General features: G+C 34.7%; 1 protein-coding gene across 1 annotated transcript in view; it reads left to right on the plus strand.

Moving 5' to 3' along the window:
- COL5A2 (collagen, type V, alpha 2) overlaps positions 1–21844 on the plus strand; it is a 90744-nt gene that overhangs the window by 45096 nt on the left and 23804 nt on the right. The window contains exons 24-43 of the mRNA XM_006878941.1: positions 318–371; positions 839–937; positions 2751–2804; positions 3498–3596; positions 3697–3750; positions 3904–3957; positions 4851–4904; positions 5693–5746; positions 10669–10713; positions 11012–11110; positions 12215–12322; positions 12953–13006; positions 16402–16455; positions 16641–16694; positions 17060–17113; positions 18385–18492; positions 18613–18666; positions 19164–19217; positions 19902–20063; positions 20991–21098. Of these exons, the coding sequence (XP_006879003.1) occupies positions 318–371; positions 839–937; positions 2751–2804; positions 3498–3596; positions 3697–3750; positions 3904–3957; positions 4851–4904; positions 5693–5746; positions 10669–10713; positions 11012–11110; positions 12215–12322; positions 12953–13006; positions 16402–16455; positions 16641–16694; positions 17060–17113; positions 18385–18492; positions 18613–18666; positions 19164–19217; positions 19902–20063; positions 20991–21098 (1476 nt within the window). The remainder of the gene's footprint in view (positions 1–317; positions 372–838; positions 938–2750; positions 2805–3497; positions 3597–3696; positions 3751–3903; positions 3958–4850; positions 4905–5692; positions 5747–10668; positions 10714–11011; positions 11111–12214; positions 12323–12952; positions 13007–16401; positions 16456–16640; positions 16695–17059; positions 17114–18384; positions 18493–18612; positions 18667–19163; positions 19218–19901; positions 20064–20990; positions 21099–21844) is intronic.

Below are 21844 nucleotides of genomic sequence, written 5' to 3' on the forward strand. Positions count from 1 at the left end.
GCAACAATGAATGAATGGAATTCCCAAATCTCTGTAGATGTTCATTGAAATGAAAAATAAACAAACTAAATTAATTAAAAAAAAGAAAGAAAGAAAAGGGCACAATATTTATTTCCAAAGACTCTAAAAAAAAAAAGAAGTCAGTTTGAACGGATAACAATGAAATTTGAGAGTTACACACACACACACACACACACACACACACACACACATATTTTGGAACTGATCTCAGGCCCAGTTCTTAAAGCTTTACAGTAATAAAAGGGGGGGAAATGGCGTATTACAAAAATACCAATGTCTCCTTTGATCCTTTGTAGGGTGCTCCCGGCAATCGTGGTTTTCCAGGCTCTGATGGTTTACCTGGACCAAAGGTGAGGCTCTCCCATCAGTGTTGATACTCAAATGGGAAATCTTGTCTTTTCAATCACTGTTTTAGTTTGATGATCTTGCCCTGGTCCACATGACAAATTCAGAACATGACAAACATAGAAACTGGGCCCAACGCTACAAAACTATGATCCATGACACTGTTACAGAGGTCTAGGGGAGTGGTTGTGAGCTGGAGGGATATGGAACATTTCAACTCTGACGAGAAAAAGGGAAGAAAAGGTCTTTAGCTGATATGAATGTTACTAATTGTAATTGTTGGACTGAAGTGCTAATGACAGCTTTTGATAGTTAATGACAAAGAAACACCATTACTCTATAGGCATTCCAGTATAGATCAAAATGTCAAGTGGTTACCTTATTTATTAAATCCCTAGCTTTTTAACATTATATATATATTTCTCTGTATTCCTTTTTTTTCCTGACAAGTTCTGTTTTTGCTTTGGAACAGGGGGCTCAAGGAGAAAGGGGTCCTGTAGGTTCTTCAGGACCTAAAGGAGGTCAAGGGGACCCAGGACGTCCAGGTGAACCTGGACTGCCAGGTGCTCGGGTAAGGACACACAAGTTGGCATATCCATTCTGATGAAAGTACCCTATACTATCTTAGGGCAAAAATTAATTAGATTACTTTCATAAGCCAGAAAATGTTTGTGTTTATGCAGTTGTGACCCTAACTGATTATTTTAAAATACTGATTTGGTATTTTTGTTGTGTTTAGAAAAATCCTCAAAAACATTAATTAGTGATTTCTTGCCTCTTTCTCAGAAGAATATGTATTAACAAAGTTGCCCTATGTCATTTAAAAGAATAAATTTATTTTATTAACTTATTTGACCTTTGGCTATATTACTGATTCCATTAGAAATTTCAACCAATGAATTTTGCTGAAAATTCATTTAAATGATATAATTTCCTTTATAATTTACAGTTTTTTGTCATTCTTTTAAAGAGAAAGGGCTTATAAAAAAATTGAGTATATAGATACCTTGAGCTCGACATAAATTCATTAATCTCTCTTGAACAGAGCATTAAATGTGTCAATGAAAGTTTACCATAGCCCTTACTCTGGGGGAATAGTGTATTATGTGTTGTTGTTGTTTACTGTAGACTGAGAATAGACCCATAACTGACCCTCCTGTGGGTTTTCAGAGACAGTTAATCACACAGGAGAAGATTGCTTTCCTTCTCCTGAGGAGTAGCTGTTGACCTTGAACCATATGCCTTTGGGATTGCAGCACAGCTCCTTGCCACTAGGCCACCATAGCTCCTTAGTTAGTGTATTACGTATGCTTTGTTATCTAAAAGATCTGTTCTACAAATCCATCAGCTGCTCTCTGGGGGAAAGATGAGCAGTTTCTTTCATAAAGATTTAGTTTCAGAATCCTGATGGAGAGTCGCTGTGACTAGATGGTGGTGGATTTGTTCATACTTGGAAAACTGGGTTTGATGTCACCTTTGGATAGACATTCTTTCCTACCCACCCAAATATGTCCCTACTCATGACAATGCTTCTGTAGTTTTTTTGGCTGGAAATTTCTACAGGAGAAGATAGTCCATCTTTTTCACTAGAAGGTGGCTATGAACTGCCAGCAATTTGGTTAGCAGCCCAGTATATCACATACTACACCATCAGGGATTCTTATTTTTATCTAGGTGCTTGATGAAGGTAGAATAATGACTGGATTGTTGATCAAAATAGTTTACCGTCTACATGAACCCTGAATTAATCAGACTCTATCTAAACTCAATGAACTATACATAACTGGTGGGAAGACATAGCTTTGGATTTTTGAGATTGAGAGAACCTAATTTCTAAGTTTGGAATCTGTTGTGTATGGGCATTATCCTTGCTTGGATCAGGACACTGTCCTATGGGCTGCTGCAAGATAATGATTGTAGGACATATATAAGCTTGTGTGACTTCTGCACCCATCACCTGGTATCATTCCCCTATACATCTGACTGTCCGTGGATAGGTCTCTCCATTTGGGGCTGTCCTGTCAACTTGCTTTGCTTTATGACTGGCCATTCAAATCTACCCACTGTTCTGTGGAAGAAAAAAAATGGCAATTTTCCATAAAAATTATGACTTTGGAAATTCTATGGGGCTGTTCAACCCTAGCCTATTAGAATCACTACAAGTGATAATTAATTCAACTTCAATGGGAATCTTTCTAAAACTGGGCTGGGTATAGCTATGGTCAATGAATTAGCCTGTGTCCAGTGTGTTTGTGTGATGGAACCAAACGTTAGTAATATAGGACACTGCAAAGTAGAATTTTTTAATAACATGTTAGTTTGACTGTTGAGATTTTTTTCCACTTGTAGATCATCCACAGACTGACAATTGCTTATGTTTTCAGGGTCTGACAGGAAATCCCGGTGTTCAGGGTCCTGAGGGAAAACTTGGACCTTTGGTAAGAAATTTGAATAAAACTCCACAACCATCAACATTTTTCAATGGATAAGCAACTCAAATAATAAAATCTCTATTTGTGGCTAATGATTTTGAACACATGTATCTTCTTTGTGTGTTAAAAATTGTTCTCTGAAGTATATTCTTGGGATTTGCATATTTTCAAGCTGACCAAAAAAGGTGATCAAATTTGATTGAGAAAAGCATTCGAGATTGAAAGTGCTTTCATCAGTGAAAAAGTTGAAAAGATGTATGTTTTTCAGTATTGGTGACATTTGTCTTTTAGCAATATTCTCAATTCTTAATTTCTTTCCAATTTATACATTTAAAACATACATAAATCTCTTTTAAATAAACTTTGACAATTTATGTATTCTGTGCCTTTCCTTTATGTTGCAAATATGAAATAGAAGTTCTGAATTGTCATTACTTGTAAGTAAAAATGAAGATGAAGCTTAATAAGATTAAAATCTCTATTCTAAATCCCCAAAATAGTCAGCAGTAGTTTGTTTGGTTTTTGCTTTTTGTTTTTGTTTTTTAACATGCACAACTGCTCTGATTCATTAAGATGTAAATGTAGGATGTTTAAAAGCTTATACAACTTTTATAGTAAATAGAGACAAGTGGCAGTTTTGATGACTCACTATTTAGACAGGATTTAAGTGAAGTTTACAACACTCCATCATCTCTGCAGGGTGCCTCCGGGGAAGATGGCCGCCCAGGTCCACCGGGGTCCATAGGCATCAGAGGGCAGCCTGGGAGTATGGGTCTTCCAGGCCCCAAAGGTAGCAGTGTGAGTACAATGTATAATACACTTGCCATTCTTCTCTTTCAGAGCAAACAGGCGATAGGAAAATCATGCAATTTCAAAATAACTTTTATTTATTCACTAGGGTGACCTTGGAAAACCTGGAGAAGCAGGAAATGCTGGTGTTCCAGGGCAAAGGGTAAATATATAGATATATTCTCTTTTAATTTTTGTTAGTTTTGTTAAGTAGGCTAAACATTTTGACATAAATTCTGTCTATTGCCTCTATCTATCTATCAATCTATCCAAATTGCTATGGTCTCACTTCACAAATCATCTCTGTGTGATACAGGGAGCTCCTGGGAAAGATGGTGAAGTTGGTCCTTCTGGTCCTGTGGGTCCGCCGGTATGTGATGTTTTAATGAGAATATATTTACCTTGCAATTTTCAGAGATGTTTGCTCATCATTGATGCTTGTACAATAAGAAATCTCAAGGGATGTGAATATTTAGTATAGGATATCAGACAATCAAGTTTCTTCCCTCTGAGAGAAAATGATTAGTTTTTTTATTACAATCAATTTTAAAAGTATTAATGACAATTCTGTCTTTTTGAGTTAAAGAATATAGAAAACAATGAAAATAGTAGTTGACCAAGAAGAATTCTTTAAAAATAGTTCAGTGTAATCAAACTTCTTCTGATAATGTGTCTACAGAAATGTATTAAAAGTTTTGTTTTGAAGAGGTGAAAGAAGATATGTAGTCTGTGACCAAATTTTAATCTATGGAATTAAAAATTGCTTATCAGAAATATTTTTTTGAGTATGTGCTAGTTTTGGAACAGAGCAATTTAAATGCCTTTCTAAAATGTGGCACTGTTTTAGTTATTATATTTTAGTATTAATAGTAAAGGCTTGAAATATTTTAAGTGATTTAGAAATAAAATAAAATAGAAGTATACTTGTAGATTACTTATAAGAAAGTAATGGTGTTTCTACACCTAATTTCTACATTTAAAGAAAGCATTGAATAATTGATCCAATTATTGCATTTTTGGATCAAAAAAGAAATACACACGATTAATCCTTTCAGTGACTTTGGAAAATATTTTTGTACCAGGAGGGATTTTAAACATCACCATTACATGAGTTTTAATCCTAGTTTATCTTCTGGCTAAACTGAAAAACACGTGATTAGACTAAATTAAAAGAAGTATCAATATTTCTAGTGGGTCACATAAACACAGATGGAAGCAGGTGTGCTTATCTGTGTTCATGACTATCTGTCATTCCTGCTTTAGGGTTTGGCTGGAGAAAGAGGAGAGCAGGGACCTCCAGGCCCAACTGGCTTTCAGGTATGAGTGAATTCTGTTTTTCATTTCTTCTTCCATTAGCTCAGAGCTGTTTAAAAAAGTATAAAGACCCTGTAACTTGATGACATAAAATTCTGCAATTAAAAAATTCCATCCTCACCCTTCTGCCCCCAACCCTCACCTCCTTGTACCCCCAATATGTTTTTACCAATTAAAAAAAAATTTTTTAAAATTCCATCTTTTGTTATTTAGCATAAGCATTTGGATTAAAACAGACATATGTGGAGTTGACTTCTCATGAAAAATTGGCCAAGACTCAAAGTTATTACAAATGAAAAATATTAAAATGTTCTTGATATCTCAAAATGATAAATATATTAAACTGATTAATATATCCAGTTTTGTTTGCAACATCTAAAATTTTTTATTTAATAAGTGTGGCTTATCTAAGCATGTAACTATTTTAGATTATTTAGTAAAATGAATAATTGTAATTTGGAAAAGCAGAATAAAACTTTTATGATTGATTTTTTAGTTATAGTCTATAAACCCATACAGTTATTCTTAGTGCCATAAAACTCTAAAAATATTAATAAATTCTAGTTATATTTTAGTCTTTTGTTGAGTGATGTGTACATATAAACCCTATAAACTGACAAGTTGGCGTATTGTCTTAGAAAATGTAGGGTTTTTTTTATTATATTTTTATTAAACTTGTGTTTGAACAATATCTTTACTTGAAAATATAGTAATGGGTCTTCAAGATTTATATAGTGAACTGTTTAACACTTTCACAGTCTTACTATTTCATTTCCTTACTATTGTTTTAGGGACTTCCAGGTCCCCCAGGGCCTCCTGGAGAAGGTGGAAAGCTAGGAGATCAGGTAATAAATACAAACAGAAATACCAAAAATCTCTAGCTTGTAATAACCCTTATGTACAAGCTTATGCTTTCTACTTTTAGTCTTCAAACAACCTTATCTATTAGATATTGTTATACTGTTTTACAAATGAGAAAAAGTGTCACAAAGAAGTTAACTTCCTGAAAGTCACACAACTGGCAGGACTTGAACTTAAAATGTCTTAAGTGTCAAGATCGTGTTCTTAGTTCCTCAGAAATATCATAAGAATTATTAATATTTACAGGAAGCTTTATAAATAATTATTAATAGATATTAATAGCCTTAATTATAGAACACATTTATTAATATCACATGCAAGTAGAAAAATTGCTGAAGATCATCCCAAAACAGCTCAAACAGTACATTGACAGAGAACTGCCAAATGTTCAAACTGGATTTAGAAGAGGCTCTGACACCAGGGTTATCTTGCTGACTGGTCAGAAGGATCCTGGCCAAAAGAAGATAATATCAGAAGAATGTCTATCTGTGTTTTATTGACTATGCAAAGGCATTTGATTTTGGATAACAACAAACTATGGATAATACTGAGGAGAATGGGAATCCAGGAACACTTAATTATGTTGTTGTTACATGCTGTCATCAAGTCGCTTGTGACTCATAGCGACCCTATGTACAACAGCCCTAAACCCTGCTCTATTCTGTGCCAGCCGCACTGCCTCTGACACACCCATCCCTATTACCCCAGTCACTGAATCAATCCACCTCATAGAGGGTCTTCCCCTCCGGCGCTGTCCTTCCAACTTCCCAAGCATGATGTCCCTCTCCAAGGACCTGTCCCTCCTTGCAACATGCCCAAAGTATGTCAGACGAAGCCCCAGAATCCTTGCCTCCAAGGAGCAGCCTGGTTTAACCCTCTCCAGGATGAATCTATTTGTTTTCCTAGCAGTCAATGGTACCCTCAATATTCTTCTCCAGCACCACAGCTCAAAGGCATCAATTCTCCTTCTATCCTCCCTAGTCATTGTCCAACTCTCTGATACATACACGTGATTGCAAAGACCATGGCCCGTATCAGGCATACCTTAGTCTCCAGAGAGAAGACACTGTTGCTCTTGAGTACTTTAGAGAGGTCCCTAACAGCAAACTTAATTATAGTCATATAAAATCTATTCATAGACCAAGAAGCTGTTGTCCTGAGCAAGAGGACACTGCATGGTTTAAAATCAGGACAGGGTGTGCATCAGGTTGTAACCGTTCCATACTGGTTCAGTCTTTATGCTGAGCAAATATATAGTTTGTGAAGCCTGACTCAGTGAAGAAGAATGTGGCATCAGGATTGGAGGAAGACTCATCAACAACGTACATTGTGCAGACAACACACTTTTGCTTGCTGAAAGTTCAGGAGGAAATGAAATGCATCCTGCAGAAGATCAACTATGACAATCTTCAATATGGTCCCTTTTCAGCAGGAAGTAGCTAAGAGAATACGCCATCCCCTTTTGCTTATGAATCAGGGTGAAGTCTCTCTCAGGGAGGAGTGATAGGGAATGGCAAAGGACACACTAACAAAGGAGATTAATCAGAACTGGCTTTGACAAGCACTGTGGCAATTGGACAATTAAAACAGACCTTCGGGGGCGGAGGGGGGGAGGAGAAGAATGAACTGGGGAGGAGGGTGGAGAAAACAGTGCAACAATGAATGAATGTAAACCCAAAATCTCTGTAAATGTTCATTAAAACTAATAAAATTTAATAATAATAATTTTTTAAAAAGAAGACAAAGATCCTTACCCCTGAGGCGATAGAGGTTGAAAGGTTGAAACTCAATGATTCACAATCAATACCCATGGTCCTAATAGGAGATAAGGATACATATTGCTTTAGGCAAGGCTACTGCCAGGGACCTCTCCAAAATACTGAAGAACAGTGATGTCAGTGTGAAGACTCAGGTTCACGTGATGCAGGCTGTGATCTTTTTAATCACTTGCTATGCATCTGAGATCTGAACAATGAATAAGAGTGGCAGAAGAATTGATGCCTTTGAGTTGAAGTATTGGAGAAGAGTACTGAAGATTCCATGACCTGCCAAAAGAATAAACAAGTATATCTTGGAGAAAGTGTAGACAGAGTACTCCTTGAGGCAAAGATGGTAACATTTTTTTCTCTCATACTATACTTTGGTAAAATTGCTAGGATTGGATACTCCTTGGAAAGACATATGGTTGAAAAAGTAGAAGTCAGTGAAAGAGAGAAAGACCTCTTGACTGTCACAATGGGCTTAATAGTGTTAGAAATGAAGAAGATGACATAGGATAGGACAGAGTTCAGATCTATTGTTCATAGGGTTACTATGAGTCAGACTTGACTCAATGGACCCTTACAACAACAATGAGAAGACAAGTAGAATGCTTTAAAAAGTAGAATTTATTTCCTCACAGTTTATAAGGGTAGAAGTCTGAAATAAGGGTAATGGCTCTAGGAAGAGTTTATTATTATCTATTAGACCTAGGAGATCCTTCCTTCAAGATCTCATATGACCTGGCATAAATCTTCCTCTGGATCTAAGAAGTTCCCTGCTCAAAGACCCTGAGTCCAAAGGATGCACTCTACTCCAGGTTCTTCTTTCCTGGTAGTAGTAGGTCCCAATGTTCTACTCACTTTCTGCACCTTTTAACATTTGTAAGAGAAAAGGTAATACAGGCCACAATCCTGGGAAACTCTGCTTATGCAAAACTCTGAATAAAAGTGTTGCATCCCATCCTAATCCTCTTAAAACTGGTTGGAGGATTACATCATCAGAGATGTTTACATCATTACATATCTACCAGATTACATTGATGTATAAATTTCAGCAAAAATCTTGGTCCACACAAGTTGGCACATATTTGGTGAGGGACATAATTCAATCTATGACATTAATTATTTTTTGGCTATGATTATATAGCATATGTTTTGTTATGTATTGTCAAGTTGAAACTGACCCATAGCTGATACATTAATGGGTTTTCAGAGGCAGTAAATCAAATGGGAGGAGATAGCTTGTCTCTTCTGTGAAGAAACGGATAGATTGGAACAGCCTGATTTTGAGTTGGCATGATAACTTCTTGCCACTAAGCAACCAGAGCCCCTTTGCAGCACATGAGTGTATTTATTTTTCTTTTATTTGTTCACTTTCACTTGTTAATTTAAAAAGTCAGCACATTTTTGCTGAGCAGTCTGTATGTTTGGCTTTACTCACTACTGGCCTCTCCCAATTTAACAAGATAGATATTATAGCCTTTGTCTTTAAATTATTGTATAATTGGAGACAGTGTGATAAGACTGTTAAAACAGTGTGTTGTAAATACTATGATGGAGAGACACACCTAATTTAAGTTAGCTCAGGATAGGTCAAGGTTCAGAGCTGTTGTTCATAGTTGTAATTGACAGCACATAAGAACAACAATAACAATAATTTAGATGTAATTACTTAGGAAAGTTCTCCAGACAGAATTATACCTATCATGAGATTTGAAGGATAAATTGCCATGGAACAGGAAAGGGAGGGTAAGAAATGGAACCAGCACAAAGATATAAACACTTGCTGACAAAAGTAAAGCAATGAAAATAGTTCAGTATGCCATGCATTTTGAGTACAAGTGGAGAGGCTAGAGAAGAGGTTGGAAGAGTGATTCATGGATCAGATAATGTGGGTTTTAATTTGAGTTAAATTTGTTCTTTAACCTTAAAATAATGGGAAGCTTATGAAGGATTTTTTTTAAATGAAAGATGTTACAGTAGGAATTAATTTGATTAGATTGGAATGTTAGAAGTCCCATACCACAATGAGCAGGATACATTAAGGGAGGTAAGGCTGGAGGCCAAGTTTATTAGGTTGTTAATTTTTTATTAAATATATTTAAAAAATATATTTTATATTTTATTTTCTATTTATTTGCTTACAAACTTTGTATACGTTGTGTTTCACACTATTCTTCTTTCACATTGTGTGTGTTTCATGCAATGATTCCTGTTCATTTGTTTTATAAAATGAATGACTATTGGACTTTGCCCACCATTACTCTGTCTTTTCAGGTCCCCACCATATCTTTCCTATTTTTTTTAACCCTTCCATCTACCCACCAAATTGTGCAACCCTGTGATTTTGCTCCTCCTCATCCTCACCCCCCTGCTCCCATCCCTTCTTCCCTTGTAACCCCACACATGTTTTACTAGTTGTCCTTCCATTTTTACATTAATAGTCTTATGGAATATTTGTGCTTAGGAAATTAGTTCACTTAGCACAGTGCTCTCCAGCCTTTCCTAAGTTATGTAGTAATTTTCAAAATTGTTGCTTCTAAATTATTAACTTTTATAAGGCTGAAATTTGAAATTATAACTTTTCCTTTAGTGAACACCAAACTGAAACTTTTAATGTAGTCTTGACTGGACTAATTGGAATGCATTCTTAATTGAATATTATGTTAAAATTATGTGTTCAAAAACCATTTACCAAATTGAATAGAATTGAATTAGTTCTATTGAAAGTTTACCTTCTAATTAGCAGCTTTTAATATCACTTTTCTTTAGTACATTTTTCTTGTGCCTTTAGGAAATAAACATAACTTATCTTGTATTTATGCTGACTTTAAGAACAAAACAAAACAAACACCAACCAACTAATGAACTATCCTTATGAGATAATGTTTTGTATGTTCTCAGTGTCAAATAAATAGTCAATTATCTGGGTAAAAATGAAAATGTGTCCAAAATATATTTCCATCTAGTGTGTAAAGTATTCCCTTAGTTGCAAAATCATATTTCTTTTCAATGTCACAGGTTTATTTAGCTTTCTGATGTTATATAGAAAGAAATAAGATTTCAAAACTTTTCTAATAAATACTTAAAAGCTACCTCCAAGTTTTCCTTTTTGATTTTTGAATGTTTTAAAAAATATTTTATAGGGTGTTCCTGGAGATCCTGGAGCAGTTGGCCCATTAGGACCTAGAGTAAGTATGCACCTCTTTGTGATTCAGTTTGTCCTTGACTTCAATTTAAAAAGGCCTTCTTCAGGTTTTACCTTAAGTTTTTAGTGGTTTTATTGAATAAAGGAGTTTTTTTGATATTTCGTCCTGTGAAAATAGCATATCCTTTCTTTTGTTTTATTTCTTATCACTAAATGAGCAAATTGAAACTTAGTTTCTCATTTTTAAATTTTCATGAAGCCATCTTGAAGATTGTCAGAGACATTCCAATATGTTGACAGTTCAAACACAGAGGTGACTTGGCATTTAAATTTTCTGCTAGGGGGAACGCGGAAATCCTGGAGAAAGAGGAGAACCGGGTATAACTGGACTCCCTGGTGAGAAAGGAATGGCTGGAGGACATGGTCCTGATGGTCCAAAAGTAAGTACAATAGTGATCTAGTCCTCTCAGCATGCTTTAAATAACTCTTCAGTAAATATACAGTGGTACTAGCATGCAGTTCTCTTGCTTTTCCAAGATAATTTTATTATATCATTTTCTTTTTAAACAGTATTTAATCAATGCCTATTAGATTTTTTTTTCTTGATACTGAGAGACAGAGAAATAAAAGACTTGCTTGTAATGGAACTTTTAATATTGTACATATAATGATACATTCCTATGTACGTATCTATTCCCACTATTTACTTAATAAAAGAAATAACAGCCTTCATTAACAAACAGAAATAAGGAATTAAAAATGCATAGTCAATTAGAAGGCATTCCTAATAATTTGCTCCATTTTCCTTATCTCATTTTTCAAAATTCTCTTTAAAAATATACCAAATTATGATTTGAATCCACCAGATGCTCTGCTGGAGAAGGAGGAGCAATCTCCTCCTATACTAGTCAGTTCCAATTTGATGGTACACATAAAAAAAATAAAGTAAAAAAAAAAATATATATATATATACACCAAATTATGGAGCTTTTGAAATCTGAAAAGACAATGTATTATAAAGTAAAATCAGTATCCATTTTTGTGTGCTTTGGTTGAATTGGTAGGTGAGAATATAGATAACTTCTGTATATAAAATGCAAAGAATTTTTTTATAATCATATAACTTAAGATTTCTTAATACATTGAAATAACTAAATGAGTTTCAAAATAGTTTAATATCGTATCTTTATTAAACAAAATATTTAATAGTTTTCTACATGTAATTAAATAACCTTTATTAACATCCTTATATTACAAAAAAAAGACAAGGAAGAAGCAATTATATAATTTTTTATTTGAGTTGATGGTCAATATTTTTCAAAGGGAAAAGTTGAAAACAAAGAAATAAGTAAGAAGATAAAGTATTTTTTTCCTTATTTTTAAAATATTCAAACCAGATATAATTTTTTTTAAGTATAAAATTTAAGCATTGAGTTAAATTATATGAAATTCTTGACATTTAATTCTTTGGTTTTAAAAACATAAATTTTATGTAGTTCAATTTTAATATATTGCTGAGATGACCTATTGTTTGTTCATTTTAGGGAAGTCCAGGGCCATCCGGGACCCCTGGAGATACAGGTCCACCTGGTCTTCAAGGTATGCCGGGAGAAAGAGGAATTGCAGGAACTCCTGGTCCCAAAGGTGATAGAGTAAGTCTTGTTCTTTTAATTCATTCACTTAGACTCAATATTTATAATGATTTGGCGGAAGATTTTCATAGCCAGATTCTACAAAGATGTGTTTTCTAGTTTTGGTTGAAGCCTGTTTTTGGTCAAACATTCTTGTAAGTGGTACAGCACTGGTCTGTCCGTTTGCTGTACAGACGTAATTTGTGGTTGCTGTGATGCTAAACACTGTGACACTGATGTGTCAGATGTGATAATGGTTACCCATGGTAGACAGTGTTTGGTGGAGCTTCCTGATTAAGACAAATTTGGAAGCAGGAGTGACATCCTCTTCTAAAATAGCCTGCCTCAGGAAACTCTATGAACTTAGAGAAATGATGAAAGTTATACAAGTGTTCAGATGTTTTGTTCATAGGGTCACTTAGAGTTGTCTACAACTTGATGGCACTTAAAAAACAACCATCTCGAGTCACAAATCATTTGTTCATTCCTGCATGCATTCATTCAATATATATTTATTGAGAAAATGCACAGTACCAGATACCATTTTATACTATGAATGACACAGGTACGAATATGACTACCTCTTGCTCTCATGAAGCCTGTATACAAATGCAGGAAAGACATAAGCAAACTATATTTGTGTTTTCTCAGGGTGGCATTGGAGAAAAAGGTGCTGAAGGTACAGCTGGAAATGATGGAGCGAGAGTAAGTACTAGTATTCATTTTCCTAGCTGGGATAGAAATCAGCGTCATCCTTAATTATCATGTGAATTTGCCTGAACTTTCAAAAATGAAGTTCATTGTTTCCTTGGTAATCACAATTAAGAGAATGAAGAAATTTGAGATTTGACATTCATTAATCATGGGTGAAAGCAAGCTACCCTTTGGAGACAAAGATTTTGCGACTCTGTCTCATATACTTTGGGCATGTAACTAGGAGGGAGCAGTCTTTCTAAGAGTATATTTTACGCTTGGAAGGGTGGAGGGACAGTGCAGGAGAGGAAGACCCTGTTGAGATGGATTGACACAATAATGAGATAATGAGAGTAGGTATATCTGAGATAGTGAGATTGGCTCAGGATAGAGTAAGATTCAGAGCTATTGTGCATAGGGTTGCTAGGAATCATAGTTGACTCAACAGCAGCATATAACAACAACAAACATGGCTAGTAAATTTGCTTACTCTGACCTAAAACTAGGCAGATTTAACAAAGTTGTTTTGTTTGTTTGTTTTAAAGACTTAAAGAAAGCACTTTTTTGTTGTGCATGTATGGTGAGCGATTAGCCCTTATATAACCTCTTGAATATGTATCAACCATCATTTTCAAACTCTCCTGTTGTCTTTGCAAGCTGCTACTCTAGCTGTACATTTTATTGCCTAGAAAGGACCAGTACAACTGCAGCAATTTGAAGAAACAAGGCTCACCCCGCCAACCCTGTTACCAGTGTGTACTTGGAGCATATATATCCCCTGCTTATATCAAAGTCCCCTTTTATACAGTGTCCACTTGGAGCATGTATGTTCCCTACAGGTCCTTGAAAGCCTAGTGGTAAAAAGCTGCACTGCAATCCCAAAGGCATGTAGTTTGATTACATCAGCTTCTCCGCAAGTGGAGAATGAAGTCTCCTCTTGTACAATTAATTGTCTCTGAAAACATGTCTGAGGGTCAGCTGTGGGTTATTTCCAACATGCTGGTACATAAAAACTTGTATCATGATCATATGACCTCAAACATTTTTTTCTTTTATTTTAGTGTCTTTCCTACTATTGAAAGCGCACTATATTGACGAAAGATTCAAAACAGGAAACCATTTGGTTATGAAAGAGTTGAGGGGTGGACACTCTCCTTGTCATTCTCTGTCATCATTTTACTTTATGTGCAATGTTTATTTCTATTGAAATACTGATCTAATGAGCTGGTGCAGACCTTGTTCCAGTGCAGGCACGTAGAGTCTGTAGAGGAGCCAATGTTGTGATAAATGCTCTAACTATCCAGGAGGTGAGGGATAAGGAAATTACTGCTTGATGAATCACCATTCATGTTTTCATCAGTACAGAGACTGAATAAGTGAAATGTCAAGAATATTGGTTGAACTCAAATCACTGTTTAATATCAAAGTAAAGAGTTATAGTTAACACATTTTTGATCTGTTAAAGTAGATTGCATTTGCAATACCAAGGGCAATCTGACTATAGGAACAGTTATTTTCAGACATGCGTGATTCCTTCATATAAACACAGTTAATCAATGGCTCAAGCATACAGTATTTCCTCGGATAATAGTGCCTGATATTTGAAGAGTAATTTTTGTTTCAACATGACATACCTTGCCATTAGTTGTCATGGTAAGCCCATAAAAAAAGAGTTTCTTATTTCTGTGTTGGCTCTACACATTGAACTAACGTTAATACATTGGTTATATTATCTTTTGCTTAACAAAACAAAGTAAAATATTTAGAAAATATTTAACCTAAATTTAACTATTTTTATTTAAGTATTTTAACTATTTTTACCTTTTTTTCTGAAAAAACGAATTAAAGATGTTGATTGCCATTGACTTGAGAACAACTACAACCGCCAACATTTATCAAAGTTCATAAAATTTCTGGAGGCATGTTGTTTAGGAAGTGGATGCCACCCTTGTATCCATAAATTAAAGATAGAATGATTAATTTACTGAACTGTGAACTTGAGATACCTTTTGTCTTTTACTTAAACTTGGTATTTAATCTAATATGTGAAAAATAGACTAAGTAATAATGTGTCAATGGAATATTGTTTGAGTTTTACTACATCAGTAATTTAGAGTGTTTCATAAGTTGTACAATACTATTTATAGGAGTCATGCATAAAGTTTTCCTCTTTAAGGTGAAATTTTGACTTGAATGTTTCTAGTTCCTATAATATACTTTAAAAATGCAGTATAAGAGGATCAGAACTTAAACAATGATTGACTTATTTATAGTGAGATCAATGCCTTGTTTAACGGAAAAGCAGATTAAAACATTCATTGTAAATTCATAAATAAGGGGGCAAAGAGTGCAACTCATGTCCCCTGCTTGAAAATGAAAAACTGTGAGTCTATATAATGATGTGACCTTTATATTTGATCCTATCCCTTAAAGAAAGCATGTAAACTATTGGAAGAATATTGTTCCATTATGTTGTTAGGTGCTGTTGAGTCATCTAGAGCAACCTTGCTCTATTCTGTGCTATCCTTATAATTTCTGATATACTTGAGCCCATTATGTGTCAATCTATCGATGAGAGAGTCTTCCTCTCACTTAATCTTTCCCAGTATAACAATGCAGTCTCCTAAAGCTCTTGTCAAACTCATAAAAACAAAGTGTCGTTTTTGTTCCTTAAGTTTCTTCAATAAAATGTTAAGAACCTAAATAACAAGGGAATAACTAGGTTGCATGTGAAGAGTTATTGCACAACTGTCAGATAATTTATTTTAGAGATGACTCCAACATAGTACAGCATTTAAAGATCAACTTCTTGTTATATGACCCAGGTTGCAGTCTCATATGGCAGTTCTCATACACTTTGAGTGCAAAGGATATGCCTTTTCATCTCAGAAGAATGTAATCAATTGAATATTTCATTACAAATTTTACACTTTAATGAAAACAGATGGAATTCTTCTCATGTGTAGAATTCATGCATTCCATACACAAGAAGAAAGTCTTCTTTTTAATCTATACGCATTTGCAAAATTGATATTAAAAAAATTTAAATATACCCAGTTACTAGGGTTATGTTAAGTAAAATTAATTTAGATTTGATATCCAAACGCAATATTGTGCATTGTTGAGTTGATTTGGATTTAAAAAAGAAAAAAAAGGTACGTGCAGAAAATTTGATGCAAATTGGTTTAGACCAGATAGACAAGAGATGTATTCAAACTTTGTAAATGAATCAGAATAAAATTAAAAAGGCTTGAACAAGAAAAGAAAAAGGAATATATAGATATTATATTGTTCGTTGCACATAGTGTTTTATAAAATCAGGCCAACTTCTGTTCGTTTATTTGTTTTACTATAGGAACGTCTTTGCTTGTCTACCCTAAATATGTCTGTATTCTGTTAATCGACAGGGTCTTCCTGGTCCATTGGGTCCTACAGGTCCTGCAGGTTCTACTGGAGAAAAGGTACTGCCACAAGTTATTTTGTAGACCAAAAATATTAAATTGTCTCTCTACCATAAAATTGTAATTGTGCTGCATCATGTAGATGTTGACTCATTTCATTTCCCCACATATATGTTCAACATCCTATACTTGTGTTATATTTTGATATTGTTTTGAACAAAAACCATCTGAAATTTGCTTTGTAGGGTGAACCTGGACCTCGAGGTTTAGTTGGTCCTCCTGGCTCTCGTGGCAATCCTGTAAGTGACAGTATTTTCATGTTATTTAATGTAAGATTGAGCAATCATTTGTTTTGATACTTAATACATTAATAGCAATTTTATTAAAAGTTTCACATTTTAAAATAACTATTTGGGATGATTTTCAACTTTTAATTAAATGAAAACACTATCAATATTATGTCTACTAAGTCTAGGTAGACCATATTGGGAATTTTGATCAATAACTCATCTCTCATTATCACTGGTGGAAATCTTCAAATAATATCTCTAATATCTCCCTATATAGGAATATTTCAAATCATCCCAGTTTATAGAATTGTATTTTAAAGTATCCTCTTTAGACTAGTGTTTGAAAGTTACATTCATTGTTTTTTTTCTCTTAGGGTTCTCGTGGTGAAAATGGCCCAACAGGGGCTGTTGGTTTTGCTGGACCCCAGGTATAAATAATATCCTCAAGTTGTAAATGGACACTTTTCATGTTATAGCATTGAATTTAATTATGGTTGTCATGCATTTTGAAAGTAAGTTAAAGTTTCTGCAGTACAATGAGTGATAATGACAAGCATTAATCTACAAATGAGTACATAGACAGGATAGATGAGCAGATATTGGAAGGTAAAGGGAATTTTGCTCACGACTATACATAACTTAATCAGATGGTAGTTCTACATGCATATTTATATGTGCTTTAAAGATATCAATGTATATGATAATGCCAACATGTGGCAAAGCTTTATAAATTTTCTATTCATGACCTAATAGCCTGAGAGAATAAGTTGTTAGTCTTAGGGCTTCAGTACTATAGTCTCAGGGGACAACAAGGTCAATTGACATGACACACATATTTCACAAAAATAATATTCTGCATCCCGTTTCAGTGATAACAGACTAGGGCCTTAACAAGTTGTGTGCAGATACCTAAGGTGCATCTCCTTGTCAGGAACAAAGAAGAGCAATGAAAAGAAAATATTCATAAAAACAATTTGTCCAAAAGACTAAGACTACACAAACTGCAGCCACTACTTACCTTGAGGTCAAAAAAACTGGATAGTGCTGAAATAGATCACAGTAGAATGTCCTGGAAAACCAGGGAAAAATGTACAAACTCAAAATCATAAAAATGATTAGGTTTCCTTGTCTAGTAGAGACGGGTAGAACCTCTGAGATTATGACCTTTGAATATGAAATTAGATTCAACACTGTGACTCAATTGTTAGTCAGACAATAGTTATGCTTGTAAGGTGAACAATAGTACCACAGAAGTATTTACTTAGAAAAATCAATCATACACGAGCAAAAGGGCAACATTTGGCCAGAGAGAAATCTCAGAAGGCAAGAAAGCATAGCATTGAAGAATGAATGGAAATGAGAATATAATCCATAAACACACACACACACACACACACACACACACACACACACACACACATAATTCTAGAAATATAGACTTCGTAGACAATACTTTCATTTTCAATGTACTTTTCCCCAAGATTAGTACAAGAACTGGTAAGTTTATTGTTTAGTTTTGTCTACTTGTTTTAGCAAAAATGTGGTAGGATAATTTTGTGAAATATCTTATCAGGGTGGGGTTTTCTCCTAATTATGAAAGAGCACTTTATAAGAAATAACTAGATTATATGTTAGAAATAATCCCTGTGAAATAATTAGTATAAGTCTTACAATCACTCATTTATGTATTTGCATATAGGGACCTGATGGGCAGCCTGGTGTGAAGGGTGAGCCTGGAGAGCCAGGACAGAAGGGAGATGCTGGTTCTCCTGGACCACAAGGTCTGGCAGGATCTCCTGGTCCTCATGTAAGTTTAAAGGAGGAGTTCAGAAACACATCATTTGAGTCTAATGTCCAGAGAATGGAGTATGTGTTAACCAAGTATTCTAATTACCAAATTGCCTTTTTTGTTTTTCTTTCTCTTTAGGGTCCTAATGGTGTACCTGGACTCAAGGGTGGCAGAGGAACTCAGGGACCACCTGTAAGTTTATTGAAAACTTTGGGATTATGAACAAACAGCTAACTACCCCATAGCTTTATAATGTTTTGTGAGCCATAGAAAAGTTAATTTTAATCTGATGCTGTAAAAGTTTTACTTGCATCAACCATTCTGTAATGGAAAGAACCCTTGGATTAAATCACTTTTGTTACCTTGGAGATTCAACTGCCTTGTGTGAGATATGAATAAAATATTGCCTATCTAAAGGAAGAAATAAATCATTTTAAAGCTCTTTGTATACTCTAGTAGTGTGGTTTTTCCACTCCTATTATCTATATTTAGAATGAAAAGAGGCAAATAGCACTCTTCCTGCTAAAATTATTCTCACAAACATGTGGCACATTATATCAAGAGAAAAGTATATTATTCATAGCATGGAAGAGCTTTTAAAGGTCATAGTCTATTAATGAAAACTAGATTCCAGAGAAGTAATAAATTGATATTATTTGGATACCACTCAGACAGCATTCTGTTTTTAGGGTGCTACAGGATTTCCTGGCTCCGCTGGCAGAGTTGGACCTCCAGGACCTACTGTAAGTCAATGCAGTAATTCAGATCATCAATGTGTATATGTGTGTGTTCATGTGCCTTTAATTGTTATCCTTTAATCTTTTATTTATACATAAATAAGCTATAAATATAATACACCTTGTTTATTTTCCTATATTGAAAGCATATTATATGAATCCCAATAATTCATGCTGACATTTTTTCAAAGCAATTGGATATTTAATAATCCAATATTTTTGAAGGAGGCTTATTTGAAAGTCCTTGTTAGCCTTAATACTTAAGTATCATTTCACTGAGGTACTAAATACTTATAGTGTTGTGTACTAAGAATCATTCCTTCCATCAGGAAACATCTCTGACATTTTTTGAAAAAAATATCATCCTTTCATTCTTAAAGGAGATGGAATAAAATATTATATACTGTATATTCATAAAAATGTATTTTGTTGGAGCAAAATGTTAAACAAGATAGAAATTCAGGTTCATTTCATCACTTTTAAAAATAGTCCAGAGAGAATGATCTGACAATAATTAATAGATTTTTCTCCTGGATAATTAATCTACAGCTGTATTTCTATAGTACATTTGAATATACATAATGCTTGATCATTTAACAGGTCTCTGCCTCCGTAGTGGAGAGGTAATTCAGTTCCTCTCTCTCAGCTTCCACGTTGCCCTCCTGAGTGTTTCCTTCTATGTTGTACTAGGGAGCTACAGGACCTGCAGGGCCCATAGGGGAGCCTGGGAAGGAGGGACCTCCAGGTCTTCGTGGTGACCCCGGCTCTCATGGACGAGTAGGAGATCGAGGACCAGCTGGACCCCCTGGTGGCCCGGGAGACAAAGGAGACCCAGGTGAAGATGGGCAGCCTGTAAGTTCCACTTCTCTGTTCTAAACCACTCTTGGTTGAGATATTTGCAAATAGAAACCTATAATAATCCCTGTCCCCACCCCCCAAACTGTTCAAACATTATACTGAGCTTGCTCACAAATTCTTTTTGTGAATTATGTCTCTCATTTAGAAGAAAGAAAAGTATATAAAAAACATAGTAGTAATGAATATGACATTCAAAAAAAGTAAAAATTGAAACCATCTTCTTCAAATATTTTTAGTATAGGAAGAAATATAATTAAAAATATTGTTTTATTACCCAAATGTCTCCGAATATATATGCATTTAAACAGATTATTTTTTTAATTATTTTGAGAAGACTGCAGTCATAAGAAATAATACAAAGTGATCTTGTGCACCCTTTACTCAGGTTTCCTCAGCGACAACATTTCATAAAACTATAGCAGACTATTACAACAATGATACTGACACTGATATGTCCACTTAGGGAGCTCTGGTGGCCTACTGGCTGCCAACTCCAAGACACTAGGTTTGAATCTACCAGCTTCTCTGTAGGAGAAAGATGAGCATTCTCCTCCTGCACAGCTTGAAGGCTCTGAAAACCACCTGTTGGGCAGCTCTGAGTTTGTCCCATCTCGAGGGCATAAAACAACCATAATATAGTTCACTTACTCAGATCTTTATTTTCTGAGTCATTCTTTTCATCTCTTTAAAAAGGACAAATGATTTCTATAAATAATTACCTTTCTTATTATTCAAATTCCTTTCTAATGATAATGTTCACTTTAACCTTAAAGACACTATTGTGGATTAAAAATCGGCATAAAATTTAGTGAAGTTACTTTCTTCATCCCAATATTTCTGTAAAGCTGTGATATGATATAAAATTTTTGGGTATAGTTTTGCTCTGGGAGACTTCTAACTGTAATTTATTCTTCCCATCAGGGTCCAGATGGTCCTCCTGGTCCAGCTGGAACCACTGGACAAAGAGGAATTGTTGGCATGCCGGGACAACGTGGAGACCGAGGCATGCCTGGCCTTCCAGGCCCAGCGGTGAGTTGTTGAATCAGTCAAAATGTTCCCTGATCACGCACAATAACATTTTTTGGAAGGAAAATAGATCATAATATTTTTGCTTAAGGAATATATTCAAACAGTGTACATATAGAAATTCAATTATAAAGTCCAAATATGTTCCACTCTTTCAATGATTTTCTATTCTTCCTACTTTTTTATTTCTTCCTGCCTCCTGAGGTTTATACCTGGGTAAATACTGTCCTTTTAAAGAAATCTCATGTGGTTACTTGTTCTATAGAGTTCATACCTCCCTTGGTGTTTATTGTTGGCATTATACACCTGTCTACCATCTGGTTGTAACTTGAGACTTGAAGGATATCTATGGTTGAGTTCTTTACTTTAGTACCTTGAATAGTCTTTGGGAAATTTATCTGTTTAAACCTCTGACTAAAAATGTAAGCAATTAAAGATAGGGATTTTTGGTGACTCTTAAATATTTCTTCTAAGATAAAAAAAAATCTAGTTTTCACAGTTCAGAGAGTAAATTTCCATAAATTATCAAAAAGAAGTCATTGCGCTAAAAAGTAAGATTAGAGGTGAATGCAGAAAAACAACTCAAGGTGGATCATGGACCTAGGACTAAAACCAAGGACTGTAAACTTCATTCAAGAAAAGCTTGGAAAAACTTTAGTAGTCCTAATCCACAACATAAAGAGTCTTCCCAGTATTCTGAAAAATTTACAACCTGGAGAAGATAAAAATAGATGAATGGGACCTTCTAA

The sequence above is a fragment of the Elephantulus edwardii genome, unplaced genomic scaffold, assembly GCF_000299155.1.
Source record: "Elephantulus edwardii isolate Elephantulus edwardi_28Jun2011 unplaced genomic scaffold, EleEdw1.0 scaffold00001, whole genome shotgun sequence".
NCBI classification, from domain to species: Eukaryota; Metazoa; Chordata; class Mammalia; order Macroscelidea; family Macroscelididae; genus Elephantulus; species Elephantulus edwardii.